The 23,639-nt window shown below is 38.7% G+C and overlaps 1 protein-coding gene and 1 pseudogene across 11 annotated transcripts in view; both read left to right on the forward strand.

Moving 5' to 3' along the window:
- The window catches only part of IL13RA2 (interleukin 13 receptor subunit alpha 2), a 90,690-nt gene extending 80,293 nt beyond the window's left edge, over positions 1-10,397 (forward strand). For 8 of the 11 annotated variants that reach the window (XM_060182749.1, XM_007533264.2, XM_060182750.1 and 5 more), the window contains 4 exons: positions 781-926; positions 3,790-3,934; positions 6,769-6,884; positions 7,319-7,449. In XM_060182749.1, coding sequence (XP_060038732.1) covers positions 781-926; positions 3,790-3,934; positions 6,769-6,884; positions 7,319-7,369 — 458 coding nt within the window. In that variant the 3' untranslated portion in view covers positions 7,370-7,449. Of the gene's footprint in view, positions 1-780; positions 927-3,789; positions 3,935-6,768; positions 6,885-7,318; positions 7,450-10,268 lie in introns of those variants that run through there. The other 3 variants (XR_009547473.1, XM_060182748.1, XM_060182747.1) reach the window with 3 other exon arrangements.
- Positions 10,398-13,360: 2,963 nt separating this feature from the next.
- LOC132535745 (coiled-coil domain-containing protein 28A-like) lies at positions 13,361-23,048 on the forward strand (annotated as a pseudogene).
- The last annotated feature ends 591 nt before the right edge of the window (positions 23,049-23,639 follow it).

Raw genomic sequence — 23,639 nt, forward strand, 5'->3', positions numbered from 1 at the left:
TACATGTGCCATCACTATGAACCCACAGCTCCTGGGGACTATTTTTCCATATATATACACTATTTTTTATTTTGACAAGTCAGAGAGAAACGGAGAGGGGAGGGGAGATACAGAGGGAGAAAGACATCTGCAGACTTGCTTCACTGCTCATGAAGCGTCTTCCCTGCATGTGGGGAGAGGGAGATCAAACTAGGATCTTTGCTCATAATAATAGGTGTACTTAACTGAGTATTTAATAACAATAATAGGTGTACTTAATAAAAAAACTGAGTATTTAATAGTAATAATAGGTGTACTTAACTGTGTAACTATTATTAGTAGTACTTAACTGAGTACACCTATTATTATTATTATCACCCGAACCCCAAGAGTGTTCGCTTTTAAAATGAACAACAGACCATGTCTTAGGCTTATTGTTAGACATGAATACGTTTATAATGTAACATCCGTTGTTCAGTACCTGATGAATTATAAACTCTAAAAAGTAGCTATTAACAAAAATATTAGTGATAATAATTAACACATTTGTATTCTACAAAATGGAAAAAAATGTAATGATATGAATTTGGGGTTTAGATATTTGTTATATTGTGATATTGAAATTACTTTCCAAAACAATCAAGTTTCTCAGTAAACTAATTTTGTTTGGCAGTCACCTTTGACTTAGAGAATAGTCTTGAGTCATCTAAGTTTTTCTCAAGGTTGCTTTATTATTTTTCTCCCTTGCTAATGCTAATTTCCAAAGCCTCCATGTTTAACTCATTTCCTTTTGCTTTTCAGTTAAGCCTTTGCCACCAGATTTCCTCAGTCTTACTGTGAAGAATTCAGAGGAAATTAACCTGAAATGGAATTTTCCCAGAGGTCCCATTCCGGGAAGGTGTTTTGTTTATGAAATTGAGGTCATGGAAGATGATTCTACTAAATTGGTATGACTCTTGCATTTATTTGGGCAAACCATAAATATAGCTTTTTTGTTATTTGTTCATCTCTGGTTTATGGTGGTGCTGGGGCTTAAACCTGGGAACTGTGATGCTTCAGGCATGAGATTCTTTTTTTTTTTTTTTGTAACTATTAAGCCGCTCCCCCCCTTGCCCCAAGTATAATCTATTAAAAACCACAAACATGAGAAAAAAAATCAGTTGCTATCCACTTAAGGAACAGAACATATTATTGGGTTTTAGGAAAAGTCATGAGGCATTTTTGCATAGAAAAATGTTATGAATTTTCCAATATCTATCTATCTATCTATCTATTTATCATCTATCTTTATATCATCTGACTATATATATAAATTACAAAAAACTAAATAACTTAAGATGTTTGTAGTCTGAAGGTGTAGTCAATCATATTGGTTTTAAATTTGATAAGACCCTAGAGGCAATCCATTTGTTTTCAATTTTGTGTCAGTGAATTAAAGTTGCTAAGCGCATATATAGGCTAAATTGTGAAGAGGACTCAACTAAAGAGAAAATAAATGAAAAACACTAATAGAAATCAGTTTTTGAAAAACAACCATAAGGTCAAATTTAAGAGTATGGTAAGGCTACACAAGAATTCTTTATTGAATGTATAAAAATGAAGAAATAGTGTTATGGTTCTCAAGGATTATCAAGACAGTCAAGGTGCATGGTAATGAATCTTAACTATAGAAGGAAAATATGAAGGATCCTTATGATGAGGGAAGTGATTGATATCTTGATTATGTCAATACCAATATCCTAATTGTAATATAATATCACACATGTTCCATATGTTACCATTGGGGAAAACTGAGTACAAGGAATGTCATTGTTTTATTTCTTAAAATCATATTTAAAAAAAAAGAAAGTTTGAATTTACAATTATCTCATGATAAATATTTAATTTAAAAAAAGATAGAATTCTTGCCATGGGGAAAGGGAACAACAAGGGAAGTAATGAACTATCCTAGTACAAATGGTTATTATGACTTTAGCCCCCATTACTATATGCTAATTTTACTGTTTTATTTTCAATTGAAAGAGAGCAGTAAATGAGCTATTAGTTCTAATTAATTCACTCTGTGTACAGATTTAAAAAAAACCTTGCCAGTTGAATTGATTTCCATGTCATAAGGAAATTATTTTAAAATCAAATTCTATAGCTCTAAAATTTCCCCTTCACTCTTTGTCTACTTCATCTTATACTATATTATTCTCATTCTCATTCTCAAGAAAAAAATAGAACAAAAGAAAAGACATAATTTTGGACGAGATACAGTCCCCAATTCTTTGCAATACTGAATCCAAATAATTACTCTAGTGGTTTTTTTTTTTTTCTTTCTAAGATCATCTAATCTTGCGGTGTTCTCCTATCTGAAGGAGTGGTACATGTCATCTCCTGCACACAGTTATACATGTTTTATGGCAGATAATGCAAATAAGAATAAAAAAGCATATTTTCTGTGTATTAACTCTCCAATTTCCATAGAAACATTTATATAATGCCTCTGTCTTTTTACTAAGCCAGTGTATGTAACATTTCCCAGTTTATGGAATCTGGGAAATTTAGCACTAATCCAAATACTGGTTGTTATAACGATCAAAAGTAACTAGGAATTTTGCCCTGAAACATGTTTTTTACTAGAAATAATTCATTACTATTTTAGCAATATAAACTGTAAAGTCTTGAGTGAAGCAAAAGGTTATTTTGCCTCACATTTATAAAGATAGATATGAGGGGCTGGGTGGTGACACACCTGGTTAAGTGCACACATTAAATGAGCAAGGACCCAGGGTCAAACATCCAGTCCCTACCTACAGAAGGAAAGCTTCGTGAGTGGTGAAGTGGTGCTGCAGGTGTCTCTCTCTCCCTATCTTCCCCATTCCCTCTCAATTTCTTTCTGTCTCTATCCAGTAAATAAATAAATGGATTTATAAAAAAATAAATGTAGATGTGAAGGAAATTTATTTTATTTATTGATTGATTTAATAATGATTGGCAAGATTGTGGGATAAGGGGGGTACAATTCCACACAGTTCCCACCACTAGAGTTCCCTGTCCCATCCCCTCCATTGGAAGCTTCCCTATTCTTTATCCCTCTGGGAGTATAGACTACATTTCTTTTTTAAAATTTATTTTATATTTATTTATTTTTATTTTATTTTATTTTATATTTATTTTTAAGAAGCTACCTTGAACCTAGTGGGACTACTGTGTTCTGAAAGAAGGTTGTTGCCTTAGGGATTTTTTTCTTTCTTTCTTTCTTTCTTTCTTTCTTTCTTTCTTTCTTTCTTTCTTTCTTTCTTTCTTTCTTTCTTTCTTGCCTCCAAGGTTATTGTTGGGGCTGATGCTTGCACTATGAATCCACTGCTCCTAGAAGCCATTTTTTCCCATTTTTTGCCTTTGTTGTTGTATTTATTGTTATTGTTGTCATAGCTGTTTTTGGATAGGACAGAGAGAAATCAAGAGAGGAGGGGAAGACATAGAGGGAGAGAGAAAGACACCTGCAGACCAGCTTCACTGCTTGTGAAGTGGCCCCCCTGCAGGTGGGGAGCCAGGGGATCAAACTGGGATCCTTAGGCGGGTCCCTGCATGTTGCGCCACATAGGCCGGCCAGCACTTAGCCCACTGCACTGCCACCCGGCCCCCAAAACTATAATTCGTTTTGGGAGGAAAAATAAATTTAAATACTATACAACAGATAATAATTATTAGGAGTTTTTGGCAGTACTATAATGTAATAAACCCATTTTGAAAACGAAAAATCAGATAAAAACTTTCTAGCTGCAATTAAATCAAGCAATAACATTATTTTGCCTTCACTCTTAGACCACTTCATTTGAAAATCAAGTGCATATCATAAAAACATCAAATAAAAGCCAGCAACTATGCTTTTTAGTAAGAAGCAAAGTGAATAATTATTGCTCAGATGATGGAATTTGGAGCGAGTGGAGTGAAGAAAAGTGCTGGAAAGGTATGCAAGAAAATAACAGAAAGTAAATAACTTGAATCATTTTCTTCTAAAATTAATTTCTTTCAGTATATTTTATAAATATGGAAATGAAAAAATGTCTTTTATGTAGTGTGCAAACAGAGGAGATAAATTATCAAGTACCTCCATTGGACATAGATTTATTGGAAATCTAATATTCAATTCCATTTAGAAGAAAACAACAATTTAACTTAAATTCTCGTTATATTTCTATTATCAGAATTCTTGTTTTCATTTCAGTTAAGGGAATATGCTGGTTCAGAAGATGACCTCATCTTGACAAATATTATTGTATGTTTACAATTATCAAGAGAACATAAATTTTTCATTACTTTATTTATTTAGGATTGATTTATAATATTGTAAGATTTCAGGGATACATTTACATACACACACACACCTCCAGTCCCATGATATGAGACAGACCCCTCTACCCTATCCCTTCAGCTTGCCCTCCTCATCCCCTCTGATTATTGCCACCAGGGTTATTGCTGCGATTCCTTGTGGGCACTACAAGTCCACCACTCCAGGATGCCATTTTTTTCTTTTACTTTTTTCTTTCTAAAATTTTTTAATTAGTTAAGGCAGAAAGAAATTGAGAGAACAGATATCTATATCTATATCTGTATCTGTATCTGTATCTATATCTATATATATAGATAGAAAGATAGATACCTGCAGAACTGCTTCACTACTTATGAAGAGTCCTCCCTGCAGGTGGGGGAGTGGGGGCTTGAACCTGAGTCCTTAGGCTTGGTAATATGTGTATTTAACCAGTTGAACCACTGCCTAGCTCCAGTATTTTTATACTATTATATCACTAATTTCCCCAGTTTTTTTTCATTTCTTTTTACTCCAGTTTTTTTAAACACCTAGTTTTTAATTTTTTAATTGTCTTTATTTATGTATTGGGTAGATACAGCCAGAAATTGAGAGGGAAGGGGGTGATAAAGGAGAGAGACAGAAAGACACCTGCAGCACTACTTCACGAGCTTTACCCTTGCAGGTTCTAGCTGGGGGCTAGAACCTGGGTCCTTGTGCACTATAACATGTGTAATCAACCAGGTACACTACCACTGGGCCCCTAGTTTACCCAGTTTTAATGGACCAAAAGGGTTTTTTTTTTTATTACATTTTAAAGGTCTGCTTTTACTATGCATATTTCATGTATGACTTAAATTATCCAGTAGTTGTCTTTAGGGGGAGGAAGCAGTGGTGCACATGGTTGAATTCACATTATTAGTGGTTGTCTTTCACTTTTTTTAAAAAAAATTATTATCTTTATTTATTGGATAGAGACAGCCAGACACCAAGAGGGTAAGGGAGATAGAGAGGGAGAGAGACAGCGAGACAACTGCAGCCCTGCTTTACCACTTGCAAAGCTTTTCCTCTGCAGGTGGGGACTGGGGGCTTGAACCCAGGTCTTGAGCACTGTAACATGTGCACTCAACCAGGTATGCCACCACCTAGTCCCTATCTTTCACTTCTATACTTATTTCATTTAACATAATCAACTATATAAAGCAACCGGGGGTTGCTTTACAAGCAGTGAAGCAGGTCTGCAGGTGTCTTTCTCTCCTCCTCTCTGTCTTCCCCTCCTCTCTCCATTTCTCTCTGTCCTATCCAACAACAACAGCTATAACAGCAACAACAATAACAGTAACTAACAGCCACATTAAGGGAAACAAAATGGGAAAAAGAGCCTCCATGAGCAGTGGATTTGTAGTGCTGGCACCGAGTCCCAATGATAATCCTGGAGGCAAAAAAAGAAAGAAAAAAAAAAAGAATTCTGTGAGATGTATGTAGTTTTAGTTCTTTAGGACATTCTTACTGATGTTTTAGTTACTAAAAATAAGTCAACACTTACTTTAAAAACCAAAATATGTCTCCTGAAGGATTTATGCTATCTATTCAATAAGTGGAAACTTTAACTAAACTGGTAACTCAGGTAAGAAAACTTGCTTTTCCACTGATGATTTTACAGGTCAGAATGTCCACTGTTAGCAATTTCTCTAGACTATATGCTTACAGATAAATATTTACTGTGCTGAGAATATGAATTATATCATTTTTAGCAAAATATTAGACCTCCAAAAGAACAGGGCAAATACATATGTTGTTCTGGGGGTTTGCTTTGAATGGAGATCTGGGCCTAGGATTAAAGACACTTTGCATTGCTTTGTTAACTTTTATTTAAGTTTTTTTAGTGACTGCTGATTTCTTGGTAATCAAAATAAACATATTCACCCTAATTAAAGAGATCTTCTTTCTTTAGTCTCTAAAATGTGAGATAACTTTGAAAGTCATGTGAAATGACTTTTAAAGATTAGCTCTGTTATTCATATGGAGACTTTTATTGAGACTAACCCTTGCTCACTGTAGTGTTAAGTGATGTAATCTAAATACTTAACTGAGTTAAGAAGTATGTGATATGTTTATCTATTGACATAGCTAGTATTGTTCATTTTGTCATTGTGAGAAATTCACGAGGTCAAATTTCAAACAGTTATTTTAAAAAAAAGTTTTTGAAAATTATTGGGGGCCAGACAATGGTGTACTGGGTTAACCAAGCACACATTGTATGAAAATTAAGCAAAATCAAGACATGTCACAATTCAGTAAAAAAATTCTGCACAAATAAAAGGATGTTAGGCTTAAATATAACTGTGAGATCTATGAGCTGGCAATTATGGAAGAAGTTGGCCAAGTTTAACTCAGCTGTTCACCATTTATTGACTTATTTATAAAATAATTTAGTATAAAATAATTGGAAACATCTAATCCATCAACCCTTTGTCATTTTTTTTAAATTCTAGGTGACACGTGGGATAAAACTTTGGTGTTTTTTGTGATACCATTTGCTTTTGTCGCATCATTTGTTTTGTTTTTAACCTGTCTGGTTTTGCATAAACCAAAAGCTTTGCTGAAAGTGGTAAGTTGAATAACAATGCATACAGTGTTTAGTCAGAGGTAGTAAATGACAAAAAATATTCTAGCTAGAGGGAGAGAGAGAGAGGCAGAAAGAGGAGAGACATCACAGCACTGTTCCATTGCTTGTGAAACTTTCCTCCATCAGGCATTCCCATATGTTGATCTAGGGCTTGAACTCAGGTCCTTACACATGGTAAAGTAAGCATTGTATCGGGTGAGCCACCTTCTAGCCCTTACCCTTGTTGTTTGGGGGTTTTAAGGAGGAATTGTGCCTTGGAGAAAAATGTGCTAGTGCCAAATATCTTAAAGAAAAATGTTAATGTGTTGGAAATACATCACTTTATTAGTTGATTTTGTCTGTTCTCTTAGTTATTAATCTATTTGTAATAATTTTCATTAATGACTATAAGTAATAGAGATCTTCCTTAATTTCAGATATTTCACACAGACAAAGAAGTCCTTTCTCATCAGGAGGAACTCTATTGATATCAATTTCCAGTTTTGTGGTCACATGATAAACATGTGTGTTTTTCCCCAGATGTCAAATAAAGTGCATTGTAAGTGCATTGTTGTATTTATACAAGTTTTATTTAATAGGCTTTAGAATATTCAACCCTCAACTAACTGTAATTTTTATGTCTTATATTAAAATACTTTTTATCATTAATCCCTGGTAAGAGTGCTGCATGTAGAGGAGTCAATAAATAGGTCACATTCTATTCAGTGCAAGGATATATTCATAAATAAGTGTGATTTTACAACTTCCATTGAAGTCAGAGGTGCACTGTTGAATCTTGGGAACTGGAATTCTAGTTTTAAAAAATTCCACTTGGGATAAAAAATCATCATTATTATAGTTGTTTAACAATTACCTGTGGAGAGGATTAACTAGAAGCAAGAAGGTTTTTGTTCATTTGTAGTCTTAAATGTGTGTTTCATATTTCATGAAAAAATGTGGGAGGAATGCAGTACTTAAATGTTTGAAAATAGTAACATGACTAAAGATTATATTTGAAAAATTCAGAGTTCATAAATGACACAGTAAACGGTTGGGAGTTTTCTTATACTGATGGCAAGCAGCATTTCTAAATTTCTTATCTTGTAATTTTATCTATTACTTATTTTTTGGTGAGGGAAGGAATAGGTTTCAGATTCAGGTATCAAAAGAGAAAAAAGCTTCTGAAATTAGTTAGGAAACTTTCTTTTTTAAAAAAATTTATTTTAGTGATTTAATAATGATCGACAAGATTGTGGGATAAGAGGGGGTACAATTCCACACAATTCCCACCACCAGAAATTCACATCTCATCTTCTCCATGGGAAACTTCCTTATTCTTATCCCTCTGGAAGTATGGACCAAAGATATTGATGGAGTGTTCAAAGTGGGAGGTCTGGCTTCTGTAACTGCTTCTCCTCTGGGCATAGGTGTCGACCAGTTGATCCATACCCTCAGCCTGTTTCTATCTCTCCCTAGTGGGGCAGGGCTCTGAGGAAGTGGGGTTCCAAGACACATTGGTGAGGTTATTTGCCTGGGGATCAGGTTGGTGTCATGGTGGCATCTTCAGCTTAGTGGTTGAAAAGCATTAATATATAAAGCAAAACAGTTTGTTTAATAATCAGGAACCTAAAGGTAAGAGCATAGCAGATGATATTAGATATCTTCATGTTGGAAGAAGCTAGGAAGTCTATTTTAGGTATATCCCAATGGGCCTGTGACTTTACTAAGTTTTTCCTGGGCAAGACAACTAACATGCAAGTGGGCTGAAAGTATTGTCTGAGAGGATTGTGTCAGAGTTGGGAATAGGAATAGAAAGTTGGATCAGATCAGAGAGCAGCTCCTAAATATGGGAAAAATATACAAATACTATTAACTGTAAACCCCACTGGTCTGAACCATGGCCCATGTCTATTTGTATTTAGCACAGGGGTCTATGTAACTTCAAACTTCTGTATCTCTGTTAGTCTGAGCTCGCATTGCATGGTCATAGCTAGGAACATTCTAAGCTGCACTCATTTCAGGACCAGTCTTCTTTGAGTGGCAGAGTATGTTGATGCAGCCTCCCTTTGGAGAGTGGGGCAATTTCTTTTTTTTTTTTTATTAATTTTTTATTTAAGAAAGGATTAGTGAACAAAAGCATAAGGTAGGAGGGGTACAACTCCACACAATTCCCACCACCCAATCCCCATAACCCACCCCCTCCCATGGTAGCTTTCCCATTCTCTATCCCTCTGGGAGCATGGACCCAGGGTCATTGAGGGTTGCAGAAGGTAGAAGGTCTGGCTTCTGTAATTGCTTCCCCGCTGAACATGGGCGTTGACTGGTCGGTCCATAACCCCAGTCTGCCTCTCTCTTTCCCTAGTAGGGTGTGTCTCTGGGGAAGCTGAGCTCCAGGACACATTGGTGGGGTCTTCAATCCAGGGAAGCCTAGCCAGCATCCTGGTGGCATCTGGAACCTGGTGATTGAAAAGAGAGTTAACATATGAAGCCAAACAATTTGTTGAGCAATCATGGATCCCAAGCTTGGAATAGTGGAGAGGAAGTGTTAGGGAGGTACTCACTGCAAACTCTAGTGTAATCCTGCTTTCAGGTATATATTTTGCAGTAGTTTATGGATACGTGTGCACATAAGCTCTCTCTCACAGAAACTGGTGTATATCTAGGTTATGGGACTTTGTTAGAAAGTAAACTACCTGAGATGAAATTAGAGTGTACTATTAAAGGAAAGGTCTCACCCGAGTAATGAAGCTGAAGGGTTGTCATTCCACACGTGAAGTCTCTGGATACAGTCTGAGGTGAAGCATGTTGAGATGGCAATCGTTGCTTTGGTTAGGTTGTGATCGGCGGATGCAATATTATTTGGTTTGGATTGGGAGATGCATACGGGAAAGTGGGCCCTATCCAAGGGTTCCAGGACTGGGGGAAGTAGGGGCTCTATAGTGAAGATGTGAGGTTCCTGCTGTCTTAGGGTTCAAAAAGACAATCAAGAGTGGAGAGTGGGGCAATTTCTACCACTGTTTTTCTACACTGAGGGCAAGGTCATAGACTCCTGTGCTGAATATGGGCCCCAGATAAAATATATGAGGTTTACAGTTAACAGTATTTGTACACTTCTTCCATATTTTGGAGCTACTGTTTTTCCTGAACCAGCTTTCTAGCCCTTTGTCCAACTATGACATTATCTTCCCAGACAATACCTTGAATATCAGATGTCAGGCTCGGGTAAAAACTAGAAAAGTCATGGGCCCCTTGGAATATACCTAAAATAGACATACCTTTTTCCAAAACAAAGACCCCAAATCTTCATCTGCAATATTCTTGCCTTTAGGTTCATGATTATTCAACAATTTGTTCTGCTTTATATCTTAACTCGTTTTCAACCACCAGGTTCCAGATGCTACAATGATGGCAACCTGAATTCCCTGGGCAGACGACCCTACCAATGACTTCTGGAACACTGCTTCCCCAGAGCTCTGCCAGACTAGGGAAAGAGAAAGAGAGAGACTGCGAGTGTGGATTGACCTGCCGATGCCCATGTTCATCAGGGAAGCAATTACAGAAGCCAGACCTTCCACCTTCTGCACCCCACAGAGATCCTAGGTCCATACTCTTAGAGGGATAAAGAATAGGAAAGCTTCAGGGGGGATGGGATGGGATATGGAGTTCTGGTGGTGATAATTGTACCCCTCTTATCCTATGGTCTTATCAATATTTCCATTTTAAAATAAAAATTTAAAAAAAGAAGGTTTATGATATTGTTCCTGTTGGAGATGACCAGTGGTGTAGAGAGGGATCAGTTAGAAGTCTAGGCCCATCATATCTGTATGTAAATTCCAGGATTCCCTGACTAGGGCCCCAGATGATGGCATTACCTAGATTGTTAGTCTTACAGTGATTGAAGGAATTAAAATGGGAAGTAGGTGAGGAGGGTATCTAGGTCTAAATAGATAATATTTGATTATGTACGTTATAGTGTCCTTTTAGGTCTTACTACTTTTTTGCTGTACTTACAGTCACTGTAGACTATTGTAAACTTCTACTTTAAAGTGTATATATTTTCCCCTCACATATGGATACATGTGCACATGTGCCCTAGCTCATGGACCCTGATCTATATCTAGGTTCTGTAACTTTGCTAGGAAGCGTGCCACCCAAAATGGAACTTAGGAGTGCTATGAGCTAGGAAAGATCTCACCTGAATATTGGAGCTGGAAGGTTGACATCCCAGGCCTGGAATCTCTGGACACAGTCCTAATTAAAACATGTCAATGCACACTGGTTGTATTGATTTGGTTGAGATGATCAGATGCAGTATCAAGTGGTATGGATCAAGAGAAGTATGAAGAAAAATGCTCAAAGCCCTAGAGGTTCCATACATGACCAGTAAGAAATCTTTTAAAAGTATAACCAATGTTCATACTAATTGACATTTAACTTCTAAAAAGAACATAATCAGCATAAAGAGTTGTTTAAAAATTTAGGGAATAATGACCTACAGATTACATTTAAATGCTAAGTTTTATTTTGGGCCAACTTTTATTTAGTATCATTCAGAGTGTTTTTACAGTATGGTCTCCAGGCCAATAGAATGGGCATCACTTGAGAATTACTAAGTCACTAAAAAAAAAAAAAAAAACAGAATCTCAGATTCCAATCCAGACCTACTCAATTAAAAAAAACAACTTCATTTTAAACAATGAAATTCTATATTCTTTGTCACATAATTGACCCTTTTTATCCTGTTCATCTACCCTCTTCCTTTTTCCCTTCTAGCTATTACTAGCTTGCTTTTTTTTCTTTTGTCTAAAAGTTTCACTAATTTGGTTTCTTCATGTATTGTGTACAAGTGATATAAAATGTTTGTTTTTCTCCATGTTGCTTCTTTTCTTTTTTATAATTTTTATTTATAAAATGGAAACACTGACAAGACCATAGGATAAGAGGGGTATAATTCCACACAATTCCCACCACCACAACTCCATATCCCATTTCATCTTTCCTATTCTGTAACCCTCTGGGAGTATGGACCCAGGATCATTATAGGGTGCAGAAGGTGGAAGGTCTGGCTCCTGTGATTGCTTCCCTGTTGAACATGGGTGTTGGCAGTTCGATCCATACTCCCAGCCTGTCTTTCCCTTTCCTTAGTGGGGAAGAGCTCTGGGGAAGGAGGGCTCCAGAACTCATTGGTGGGGTCATCTGCTCTGGGAAGTCAGGTTTGTGTCATGGTAGAATCTGGAATCAGGTGGCTAAAAAAGAGTTAAGATATAAAGCAGAACAAATTGTTGACTAATCATGAACCTAAAGGCAAGAATATTGCAGATGATGATTTTGGGTCTCTGTTTTGTAGATAGCTAGTAGGTCTATTTTTAGGTATATTCCAAGGGGCCCATGATTTTTCTAGTTTTTGCCTGAGCTTGACATCTGATATGCAGGTGGACCCAAGGTATTTCTGGGGAGATGGTGTCATGGCTGGAAAAAAATGCTAGAAAGCTGAATCAGGGAAGAGAGTAGCTCCCAAATATGGGCTTGCTTATTTTCTTAAGTATAATATTCCTTAAGTTCATCTCTGTTATTGCAAATGGAAGAATTTCACTTTATATATTTATGTCATCAAAGATTATCATTGACACTGATATTCTGTCTCTAAAATGGGAAAAGGTTAAGATAAGTTTTAAAGCAAAAAAGCCAGGAATTCCCAGGCAGCAAGGTGGAAATACACAAAGAACAGTTCTTTCCTGATACTATTATTATAATAATATATATCTGTAAAATTTTAAGACTATAGCTTGAGCTTTCTTGAAAGAAAAATAACATCATTAGTGGAACAAAAATAGACACACTGACCAGGGGAATAGAACTGAGAGTCCAGAAGTAAGCTCCCACAGCTAAGGACATCCAATCTTCAAAAATGTGCCCAGACTATTGAATGAGAAAAAGAGAGTCTCTTAAACAAATGGTGTTGGAAAAACTGGGTTGAAACATGCAGAATGAGACTGAACACAAAAAGTCAATTCCAAATGGATCAAGCGCTTTCATGTCAGACCAGAACCTGTCAAATACTTAGAGGAAAGTATTGGCGGCATTCTTTTTCATCTAAATTTCATAGGCATCTTCCATGATACAAATCCAATTGCAAGGAAGACTAGAACTAAATAGACCAATGGGACTACATCAAATTAAAAAGATTCTGCACAGCAAATGAAACCATCACCCAAACGAAGAGACCCCTTACAGAATGGGAAAAGGTCTTTCTTTACATGCCATACATCAGACAAAAGGCTTATAACCAAAATATATAAGAGCTCACCAGACTCAGCCAAAAAAAATCGACCCCATCCAAAAATGGGAAGAGGATATGAACAGAATATTCACAACAGAAGAAATTTAAAACAGGTCAACAAACTTGAGAAAATTCTCCAAGTTATTGACTGTCAGAGAAATTCAAATAAAGAAAACAATAACACTTCACTTCTGCGAGAATGTCAAATATCAGAAAAGGTAGCAACACCAAATTCTGGAGAGGTTGTGGGGACAAAGGTACCCCCTGCTCTGCTGGGGGAATGTAAATTAATCCAACCCCTATGGAGAGCAGTCTGGAGAATTCTCTGAAGGCTAGAAGTGCGCCCACCCTCTGATGCTGTAATTTCCTTTCCTGGGCATCTATCCTAAGGAACTCAACACACCCATCCAAAAAGATTTGTGTATACTTATGTTCATAGCAGCACAATTTGTAATAGCCAAAACCTGGAAGCAACCCAGGTGCCCAACAACAGATGAGTGGAAGAGTAAGTAGTGGTCTATATACACAGTGGAATACTACTCAGCTATTAAAAATGGTGCATTCACCTTCTTCACCTCATCTTGGATGGAGCTTGAAGAGATCACGTTAAGCGAGATAAGCTAGAAAGAGAAAGATGAATCTGGGATGATCTCACTCAGAGGCAGAAGCTGAAAAACAAGAACAGAAGGGAAAACACAAAGCAGAACTTGGGCTAGAGTTGTTGTGCTGCACCAAAGTAAAGGACTTTGAGGTGGGAGGGAAGGCTCAGGTTCTGGAACATAATGGCAGAGGAGGACATAGTGGGTATTGAATTGTTATGTGTAAAACAGAAATGTTATGAGTGTATAAACTAATATATTTTACTGTCAACTGTAAGCCATTAATCTCCCAATAATGAAATTTAAAAAAGAAGAAAAAGAATATCATTGGCAGAAATTCGTGAGCACAAGCTGTAGTAAAGAAGAAGGAGGGGGAAGTGGGTGCTAAGTAGAGTGACATCACCAGAATCATACCTGCAACTGTGTTTGGATTGCAGGCTGGGTATTGATTTAGACAACAAACATTTAAACTATAGCCCCAGAGAAAACCCAGAAGAAACAAATTGTGTGCCTTTATCACCATCAAGGAAAATTAATTAAGTAGGGGCCAGGTGATATCACACATGATTGAACACCCATGTTATTATGCACAAGGACCTGGGTTTAAGCGCCCAGTCCCCACCTGCAGGGGGAAAACTTTGTGAGTGGTGAAGCAGTGTTGCAGTTGTCTCTCTGTCTCTCTCCCTCTCTATTACAAAAAAAAAAATTGAAAAGAAATAAAGAGAAGAAAAAGAGCCCTGCCCCACTAGGGAAAGATAGAAACAGGATGGGAGTATGGATTGACCTGCCCACAGCCATGTCCAGCCGAGAAGCAGTTACAGAAGCCAGACCTTCCACCTTCTGTACCCCATAATGACCCTGAGTTTATACTCCTAGAGAGATAAAGAATAGGAAAGCTTCCAGTGGAGGAGATGGGATATATAACTCTGGCAAGTGGGAAATGTGTGGAACTTTACCCCTCTTATCCTATGGTTTTGTCAATATTTTCTATTTTTTTATAAATAAAAAAAAGAAACTTAAAAAAAAGAAAATGAATTAAGTTGAGGGTTTCTGAGCTCTGAGGACACTTTGAAAAGGGTCAAGGGCAGACCCCAGCTGGGATGACTTAATAGAGAGGCAACCAAGCAGAGAACTCAACTCTAATGAAAAAAGATAACCCTAGTTTGTTTGAAAAACCTCCAGGAGTCATTGTGAAAGCATAGATACACCAGACTGGAGCCAATAGATTTAAGCAGAAAAGCAACCCAGAGAAGGACTCGAGCAGAGACATGCACTGGGTGGGTCCAGCCAGCTTGGTTTAGCTTGAACAGAATCACTTGTATTGGGGAAGAGCCAATCTTCTGAAGCAGATACTTGCACAGGGTGGGCCCAGTCAGCTCAACTTAACAGAGACACTTATACTGGGGTGGGGCCAACCTGTTGAAGTAGACACTGGTAAGACAGGTCAACTAAGCTTCTTCAGAGACACTTGTGTTGGGGCAGATCCAGCCTCCTGTATCAAAAACACACCAAGCTGCACCAAGAAGAGGCCAACTAACCTAACAGCTTAAAATTTTCAGTCAGGGCATGTAGTTCTGCTTTAGGGAAACCACAAAGATGGAAAGCACTATTACACACACACACACACACACACACACACACACACACACACACACACACACACACACACACACACACACACAAATATGCTCCTTTGAAAGGATACAAGCTAGGAAAGTGATTACCAGCAGAGCCAGTGCTAGCAACAGAATGTCTAATATGAAGAGATACACACTGGCATTTGTCTGGACCCAGGCTTTTTTGAATTGACAACTAGCACATATCAGATTCTTTCTCCATCCAAATCCCTTCTCCCCACATCCTGCTCACCAAAGAGAATGTCAGCTATAAAGCCACAAAGACATTAGCCAGGCAAGAACAAGCATTAAGTCAAATGGGCAAAAATAGGAGAGTGGCCACAGACACCAAACACATTGTGAAGATCTACAATTATGCAGAGCTAGAAGATATATCAGAGAAATAATTTAGGAACCACATAGTAAATTGATAGAAATACAAAACTCCAAACCTAGTGTAGAGAACCAAATTCAAGATAATCACGTTCTAGAGACATGGAAAGTATGAGAACAGAGCTACAGGGTGCAAAAACCACTGCGAATACATTTCATGTCCAAACGGTAAGATTATGAAGTAGATTCAATCAAACAGAAGAGAATATCTGGAATGTGAGATAACATGACCACATTCTTTAACTTCAAATGGAGAAAAAAGATTTAGGAAAAATGAAGTGCCTTTATTAGAGTCAAAGGACTCCATTAGAAAAGTGAGCATCATCATTATTAGAGTCCAGTGGGAGAAGGAGAAAGAGAAAGGAATAGAGACCATACTAGAAGAAACAATAACAGAAACATTTTCAAATTTAGGATATGTCTAAGATGTATAAACAGCAAAGTGAAAGAACACCCAAATAGACTTACACAAAGTCATCATTGTCAAACTATCCCAAGTTAGGGACAAAGAGAGTATTGCAAGCTGCTACGGAAAAGTAAGTGATTTATTAATGTAACACAATCAAGATATCATCAGAATTTTCAGCAGGAACCCTGGAGGTCAGAGAGACATTTTCAAGGTATTAAAAGACAATGACTGAATGGAAGCTGACACTAAGGGGAAAAGGTAGCTTCTGAAAAGGATACTACGTTTTTCATTGCTTCATCCACTACCATCCAATCCTATCCTGCTTTTGAGCAATAGATTCCAAAATAAAAGTCCAACCATCGGTTTTATTTTCCATGCCAATCAAAGGTATCACTGAAGTTTAGATGGCAGAAGCAATAAAAATCTGAAGACAGTGATGAGACAGACACCAGTGGAACAGGAAGAACCTAGGCTCCTGCTTGCAGCAAGGGAGCTCCACCTTTTCCTGTCACTTCCATTAACAAAGGGCACTTTGGTGGTTTTGAGGACTGGGATGTGAATCAGGCTCCAGCTGCATTGGCAGTACAGCTGCAACAGTGGCTTTGGATGGCCCAGGGTCTTTGCAGGTTAAGAAAGAAAGCTCCACTAATTCCTTAGTCCTGAAGTATCTGATCTTGCTGTATAGACAGGAACATAAAAAAAAATGAAGAAAGTAAAGAGGAGTCCTAGCAATTTAGGTTGCTAGTGTGCCCCCCTGCAAATACTATTTCAGTTAGTAAGAGCAGAAGGTTTTCAAATCCTGCCAGAGGCCAAAGTTTAAAAGACCAGACCTAAAGTGAAGAAGGAAGAGGTGCCCAGTAAACTCCAATTCAGCACTCCCTACTCACTGATGTCTCAGATGTTCAAGATACGGAGAGGGGATTCTAGGCCTCTTGAATAATTTCTACACTGGGAAACTTCAAACATTTGAAAATGAGTGTTAGTTACCCCCATCATCTGGGGCCCTAGTCAGGGAATCCTTAGATTCTCACACAAATATGATAAGCCTAGATCTCTGATGGATTCCCCTCTGCATTATCACTGTCACTTTCATCAGGAACATCATCATAATCCCTCTCATGGACATTTCCAGGACCTGACCGTCACTATAAAGTAACATTGGTAGGGACTGCCCCAGTCTCTGAAGGGAGATTGGGTTATCCTACCCTGCCACTCGAGGAAGACTGGTCTTGAATGCAGCCTAGAATGCTCCCAGCCGTGAATATAAACTGCAAGCTCAGACTGACAGGTTACACCGGCACCTGTGCTAAATGTAACTATATATATGAGCCGTGGGTCAGGTGGAGGGGGTAAACAGTTAATTTTTTTGCCTCCAGGCTTATTGCTGGGGCCCGGTGCTTGCACTATGAATCCACTGCTCCTGGAGGCTACTTTCTCCCTCTTGTTGCCCTTGTTGTTTATTGTTGTCATTGGATAGGACGGAAAGAAATGGAGAAAGGAGGGGAATACAGAGAGGGAGAGAGAAAGATAAACACCTGCAGACCTGCTTCACCGCCTGTGAACAGACTCCCCTGCAGTTGGGGCCTGGAACCAGGATCCTTCCCTTGGTCCTTGCGCTTTGCACCATATGCACTTAACACGCTGCGCTATTGCCCAGCTGCCAAAAGTTAATTTTAAAAAATATTTTTATTTATTTATTTTTGTATAGAGTGTTGTTTTCTCCAGGCTATGTTGTTTTCACTGGGCTGGCTTCACGGGCAAGTAACAGACAACCAGGGACTCATGGTTGAGCTGTAGGCAGTATCTCTTTATTCATGCAGGACGCAGCACAATCTAAGACGAGCTAAGTTAAACTCAAAGTACAGTACTGTAAAACTCACAATGCTGTCTTTATATATACAGGTGGAAACAGGATGTGACATAGAGAGGGTGGAGAGAAAAGTGACTGGTGAAAATCAGAGTGTGACAAAGAGGGGGCAGATTAGGCGAGAATCCTATCACTGAACCACAAATGCCCTGGAGGGAGGGTGGAACTTGTTAACAGTGGTTATGTAAATAGAATGAAGTGGTTATGTAAATAGAATGAAGTGGTTATGTAAATAGAATAGTGTTAAGCAGGGGGGATTTAAACCAAATGAAACAGAAGGGGTCTCATGCATACCAACAATTCCCCCTTTCTTTTTAACTAGTGGCCATTGCGGGGTGAACAGAAACATATATCGTACAGGCGTTTTCAAAAGAACTGGCATATGACATGGAAAACAAAATAGGCGAGCAGTAATAACCAGTGTGATGCCAAATGGAGCTTTTCTTGCATCAAAGGGCAAGGCCTAGCAGGCGAAAGGGCATTTCTTGCCTCTGGGAACGCTTCATGCCTCTGGGGGCATCTCTTGCCTCAAAGGGTGTTTCCTGCCTCTGTGGGCATCTCTTGCCTCTTGGGGCGCTTCATGCCTCTGTGGGCATAACCTAATAAGGAGGGGGAGTTTTCTGCCTCTGGGGCAGAGCCTGCAGGTGAGAGGACATGGTCTATAAAGTCTCAAGGCAATTGGCTGAAGTTAGTCTTTGAGAAACACAGCAGCATGTACCAGTAAGTCTGATGGAGGTGTCAGTTCAAAGTAGCTGACCACAGAAGAAAATGCCAAGGGATGAAACGCTGTATGTCTGTCTTGATGGGGAATGTCGGCCACCAGAATTCTGCTTTTCTGTAGAGAGTGAGCTTTGGAGTCTGTGAATCTGTTTCTTCAGGTCGTGCCAGGTCTCATCATTGGTTTCTGGGGGTGTGTTATAATCATTCCATCTTGTGGGCAATGTCAGAGAACAGGCGTCCAAATGGGTTTCCAGAAATTTTCATTTGAGTAGATGCTTTTTCATGTGAAGACTTTGACAGCTGAAATTCACTTACTTGTCAAACAAAACTTGTAGCAGATTAGAAGTTTACTATAATTGATAACTCCATTAAAATTGGAAGTCCTTTCTAGTATGATTTTAAGGTTGTTTAAACAGTTTAAACTCAATAAAATGTGGAAAGGTAAACAGAAGAACCACGGTTAAAAGCCTCAGGCATGAGAATAATTAACATAATCATTGCACTATCTGCCCCACCCATAACTCATACAGTTTTCAGGATTAAACGTTTCAGATTCATGTCAAGACGTAAAAGAGAAATCAAAGGAGGAAAAAACAACTTTTTGGATTGTTTCTGGATGTCTCTAGAAATCATGGCTGCGTCCAGCATTTTTTTTTAAGTCAATGTCAAACAAAAATTCAGTCATTCAAATCATTCTCTTATGAAACGCAACTTGAACCAGATTATCAAGATCTCACCATGTAGGATTAAGAATCCCCGGAGGGCGTCCTAGTCCAAAAAGCTCCTTGAAATTCCATTTAGGGTGTTTCTGACTGTTCCTGCTGGATTGTTTCAGGCACCCATTTTTAAAAGTGTCTTCCCATCAAAGAAAGAATCCAATCAGGAGAGTAGAACTAGCCACGTGTCTCCATACTTGGGAACTGCCAGGGTACTCGAGAATGTTCTTCAAATTAGAGTAGTCCTTCTCCACGGGAAACATTCGAGAAGAAGTCCAGAAAGTTCCAGGGGAAATCCCCATGCATATCCCAAGGTCTACGATCACGGTCATAAAGAACCAAATTGTGGCCTGGAGCAAAATGTAGTCCTTTTCTTCAGGAAACATGGGAGAGGGAATCCAGAAAGTCCAAGGAGAAATCTCCGTGCATCTCCCAAGCTCTATGATTCCGGTCATAAGAAACCAAAGTTCCCAGTGAGGGAACCGAAGTGTGGCCCAGAGTAAAATGTTCCAGAGACAGACTAACTGTCTCATGATGAAACAGTAGAGGCTTTGGCAAACCTCTTCATAAGTAGAAAGGCAACCCATGGTGGATGGGTAGCCAAGTTTACTTATCTGGATGATGGGTGGGTAGGGTCCCACATTGATGCCGGTCCATGTTTCAGGGCTTATTTCAGTCCCTGTTCAGGCGCCATATGTTGTTTTCTCCGGGCTATGTTGTTTTCACTGGGCTGGCTTCACGGGCGGGTAACAGACGACCAAGGACTCAGGGTTGAGCTGTAGGCAGTATGTCTTTATTCATGCAGGACGCAGCACAATCTAAGACGAGCTAAGTTAAACTCAAAGTATAGTACTGTAAAACTCACAATGCTGTCTTTATATATACTTGCCAAGTAAGGTGGAAACAGGATGTGACATAGAGAGGGTGGAGAGAAAAGTGACTGGTGAAAATCAGAGTGTGACAAAGAGTTGGCAGATTAGGCGAGAATCCTATCACTGAACCACAAATGCCCTGGAGGGAGGGTGGAACTTGTTAACAGTGGTTATGTAAATAGAATGAAGTGGTTATGTAAATAGAATGAAGTGGTTATGTAAATAGAATAGTGTTAAGCAGGGGGGATTTAAACCAAATGAAACAGAAGGGTTCTCATGCATACCAACAACAGAGATGGAGAGAAATTGAGAAGAGTAGGAGAGATAGAGAGGGAGAGGAGACAGAGAGACACCTGCAGACCTACTTCACCACTTGTGAAGCTTTCCTCCTATAGGCAGGGACCAGAGGCTTGAACCTGGGACCTTGTGCACTGTAATGTTTGTGCTTTTCCAACTCTGACACCATTTTCTCAGACAATTTTTTTCTCAGTTGTTTCTTTTCTCTCTCTAACATTTTTTTTTCAGGTTTAAATAGTCAAGGTTTATTACATGGTAGCTATTAGGTATGGTAAATATCGGTCCTTATGAGTGAAGAGGCATGAGTTTTTGTTTTGTTTTTACAAAATTATGTATTAACAGGGATTTAAATCCACACCATTCCCACCACCAGGATTCTGAATCTTCAGTCTCCCCACTGCAGTCTACCAGTTTCCTTAAGGTTATAGACATGGGCCAACCATCATCTCTACAACTATCTGTCCACATTTATACATAATTGCCCCCTTTTTCCTTCCTGATCCAATATTCTCTTCCCCTTCAAGCCACTCATGACAACAGAACTACCTCCATATGTCCCTCTCTTTTTTCTTCTCTCTATCTGGGTGCTGATGGAACTGGAGTGCAGAGAGTCCTCTTATCTTCATCCTATCACTTCTCCCCCACCTGGAGTATGGATCAAGGTTGTTTTGGAGATGCAGAAGGTAGGAGTTCTGGCTTCTGTAGCTGTTTCTCCACTGAACATGGGCATTGACAGGTCAATCCATACCCCCAGCCTGTTTCTATTTTTCCCTAGTGGATCAGAGCTCTGGAGGTGAGAGGCTCCAGGACGTATTGGTGAGGTTGTGTGCCCAGAGAAGTCGGATGGAGTCATGGTAGCATCTGTAACTTGGTGTCTGGAAAATGGCATGACCTCCATCTGTCTGACCCAGGACCTGTATGTTTATTTGAGGCATGAGTCTTTTAAGCTAGTTTTACCAGAGCTGAGCTGCACGTGTACAGTCCTAAGAGGAGCGGCCATGGTGGGTCCTGGGGAGTGGAGCAACACCAAACTGTGCAGGAGGTGAGGCAGCTGGGGAGGAGTGAAAGAGACTCTCTCTCTTTCTCTCTAACATTCTTATTTATTTATTTAATATTTTACCAGAGCACTGATCAGCTCTGGTTTATGGTGGTGCATGGGATTAAACCTGGGACCTCAAAGTCTCAGGCCTGAGAGTCTCTTTATATACTTATTATGCTATCTACCTCCTTCAGACAATATTTTTTGTCCAACTCCATGTTAACTGTCAGACTCACCAAAAACTATGAAATCCATGGGCCTCTAGGGACATACCCAAAATAGATGTTCACACTTTCTTCCACCTTAAGATCCTTATTCCTACTTTTTGGCTCCTGCTCATTAATCATTTTGCCCCACTTTTTATTTCATGATTCTATCCTGATTCCCCTGGGCAGATGACCTCACCAACATGTCCTGGAACCTCACCTCCCTTGAGTCCTTCCCCATTAAAGAGAGAAAGAAAGAGGCTGGGGTATGGACCGACTTGTTAATGCCTATGTCCAGCAAAGAAGCAAACTGCAGAAGTCAGAACTCCCACCTTCTGCATTATCAAAAGAATTTTGGTCTATACTCCCAGTGGAGGAGAAGTGATAGGGGGAAGGTAACCAGAGGGCTCCAAACTCTAACTCCTTTAGGACCCAAAGAGAGAAGAGAAAAAAGGGAGGGGTATTTGGATGTAGTAATAGGTATATGTGTGACTTAGAAAGGAAAATGGGACCATAGGGGGAAAAGGGGCATATATATACAAATATAGACAGATGTAGAAATAATAGTTAACTCATGGGATGTGGAGATTGGGTGGTGGGAATTGTGTGGAGTTGTACCCCTCCTACTCTATGGTTTTGTTAATTTATCCTTTCTTAAATAAAAAACAAATTTAAATAAAAAAGAAAACATAAAAAAAGAAATAATAGTTAACTCATATCTGCACCCTTAGAAGAATTGCTGTAGCTTATAATGGAGGGAAAGGGGATACATAATTCTGGTGGTGGGAACAGTGTGGAATTATCTGGTAGTTTTATAAATCAATATTAAATCACTAATAAAAAAGAAAATGAATGTTACATTGAACAGATGGAGCATGTTCAAGGAATCCAGGAGAAATTAGCTTGTGTCAATTTGGAGCTCTATGGGGAATTGGAAGAACTTCCTGAGGATAAGAGAAAAATACCCAGAAACTCCAATTTGGATAGCCTTCTCTCTGAGAAAGGCAAAAAATTTCTCTAAAAGGCAAAAGATTTCTATGATCTGAAGAGAAACAGAGTGTAACTTCTCTCTGATTTAGAGGAATTGATCTCTTCTACACAGAACCTCCATTTGACAGATGTACAAGATGTTTCAAACACATCTACCAAATAAAATGAAATACATTTGCTTTCTTGTGTTTTGAAGAAAAGAAGCATTCATTACTTTTTAGCAGAATCATTTTCTATAATAAGGAATTAAAATAATTAAAGTGCAAATGCAATCATTGTTTCCACATTCTACTATTAGTAAATTTGACTTATTTTACTTCACCGTAACAGGAGGCCTAGGCCTTAGTGAAGGTTTACTCAGGAAATGTGATGCCAAGTTTGTGCTCCCATGTTGTATATTTTTTCCTTATGGGGTTACAGTTGAAATACACTATGGGAAATGTTGCTAGGGCTGAAGGATGTATCTTTCCTGAGTTCACCACACTTAGCCCATTTGTTGATGTTAAGTTGATGATGCACAGGCTTTTTATGGCCGCTCTGCTTCAGTTTACATTAGACAGTCACTAAATACACTGTTGTGTTTCCCAATGGCCAGTGACAATAAAATAAATTATTATTATTATTATTATTTATTGGGGGGTTTACATTTGACAGTAAAATATACTAGTTGGTACATATGTAATATTTCTCAGTTTTCCACATAACACTCTAACCCCCCACACAAGGTCCTCCTCCATCATCATGTTCCAGGACC

Source organism: Erinaceus europaeus, chromosome X (assembly GCF_950295315.1).
Source record: "Erinaceus europaeus chromosome X, mEriEur2.1, whole genome shotgun sequence".
Lineage (NCBI taxonomy): Eukaryota > Metazoa > Chordata > Mammalia > Eulipotyphla > Erinaceidae > Erinaceus > Erinaceus europaeus.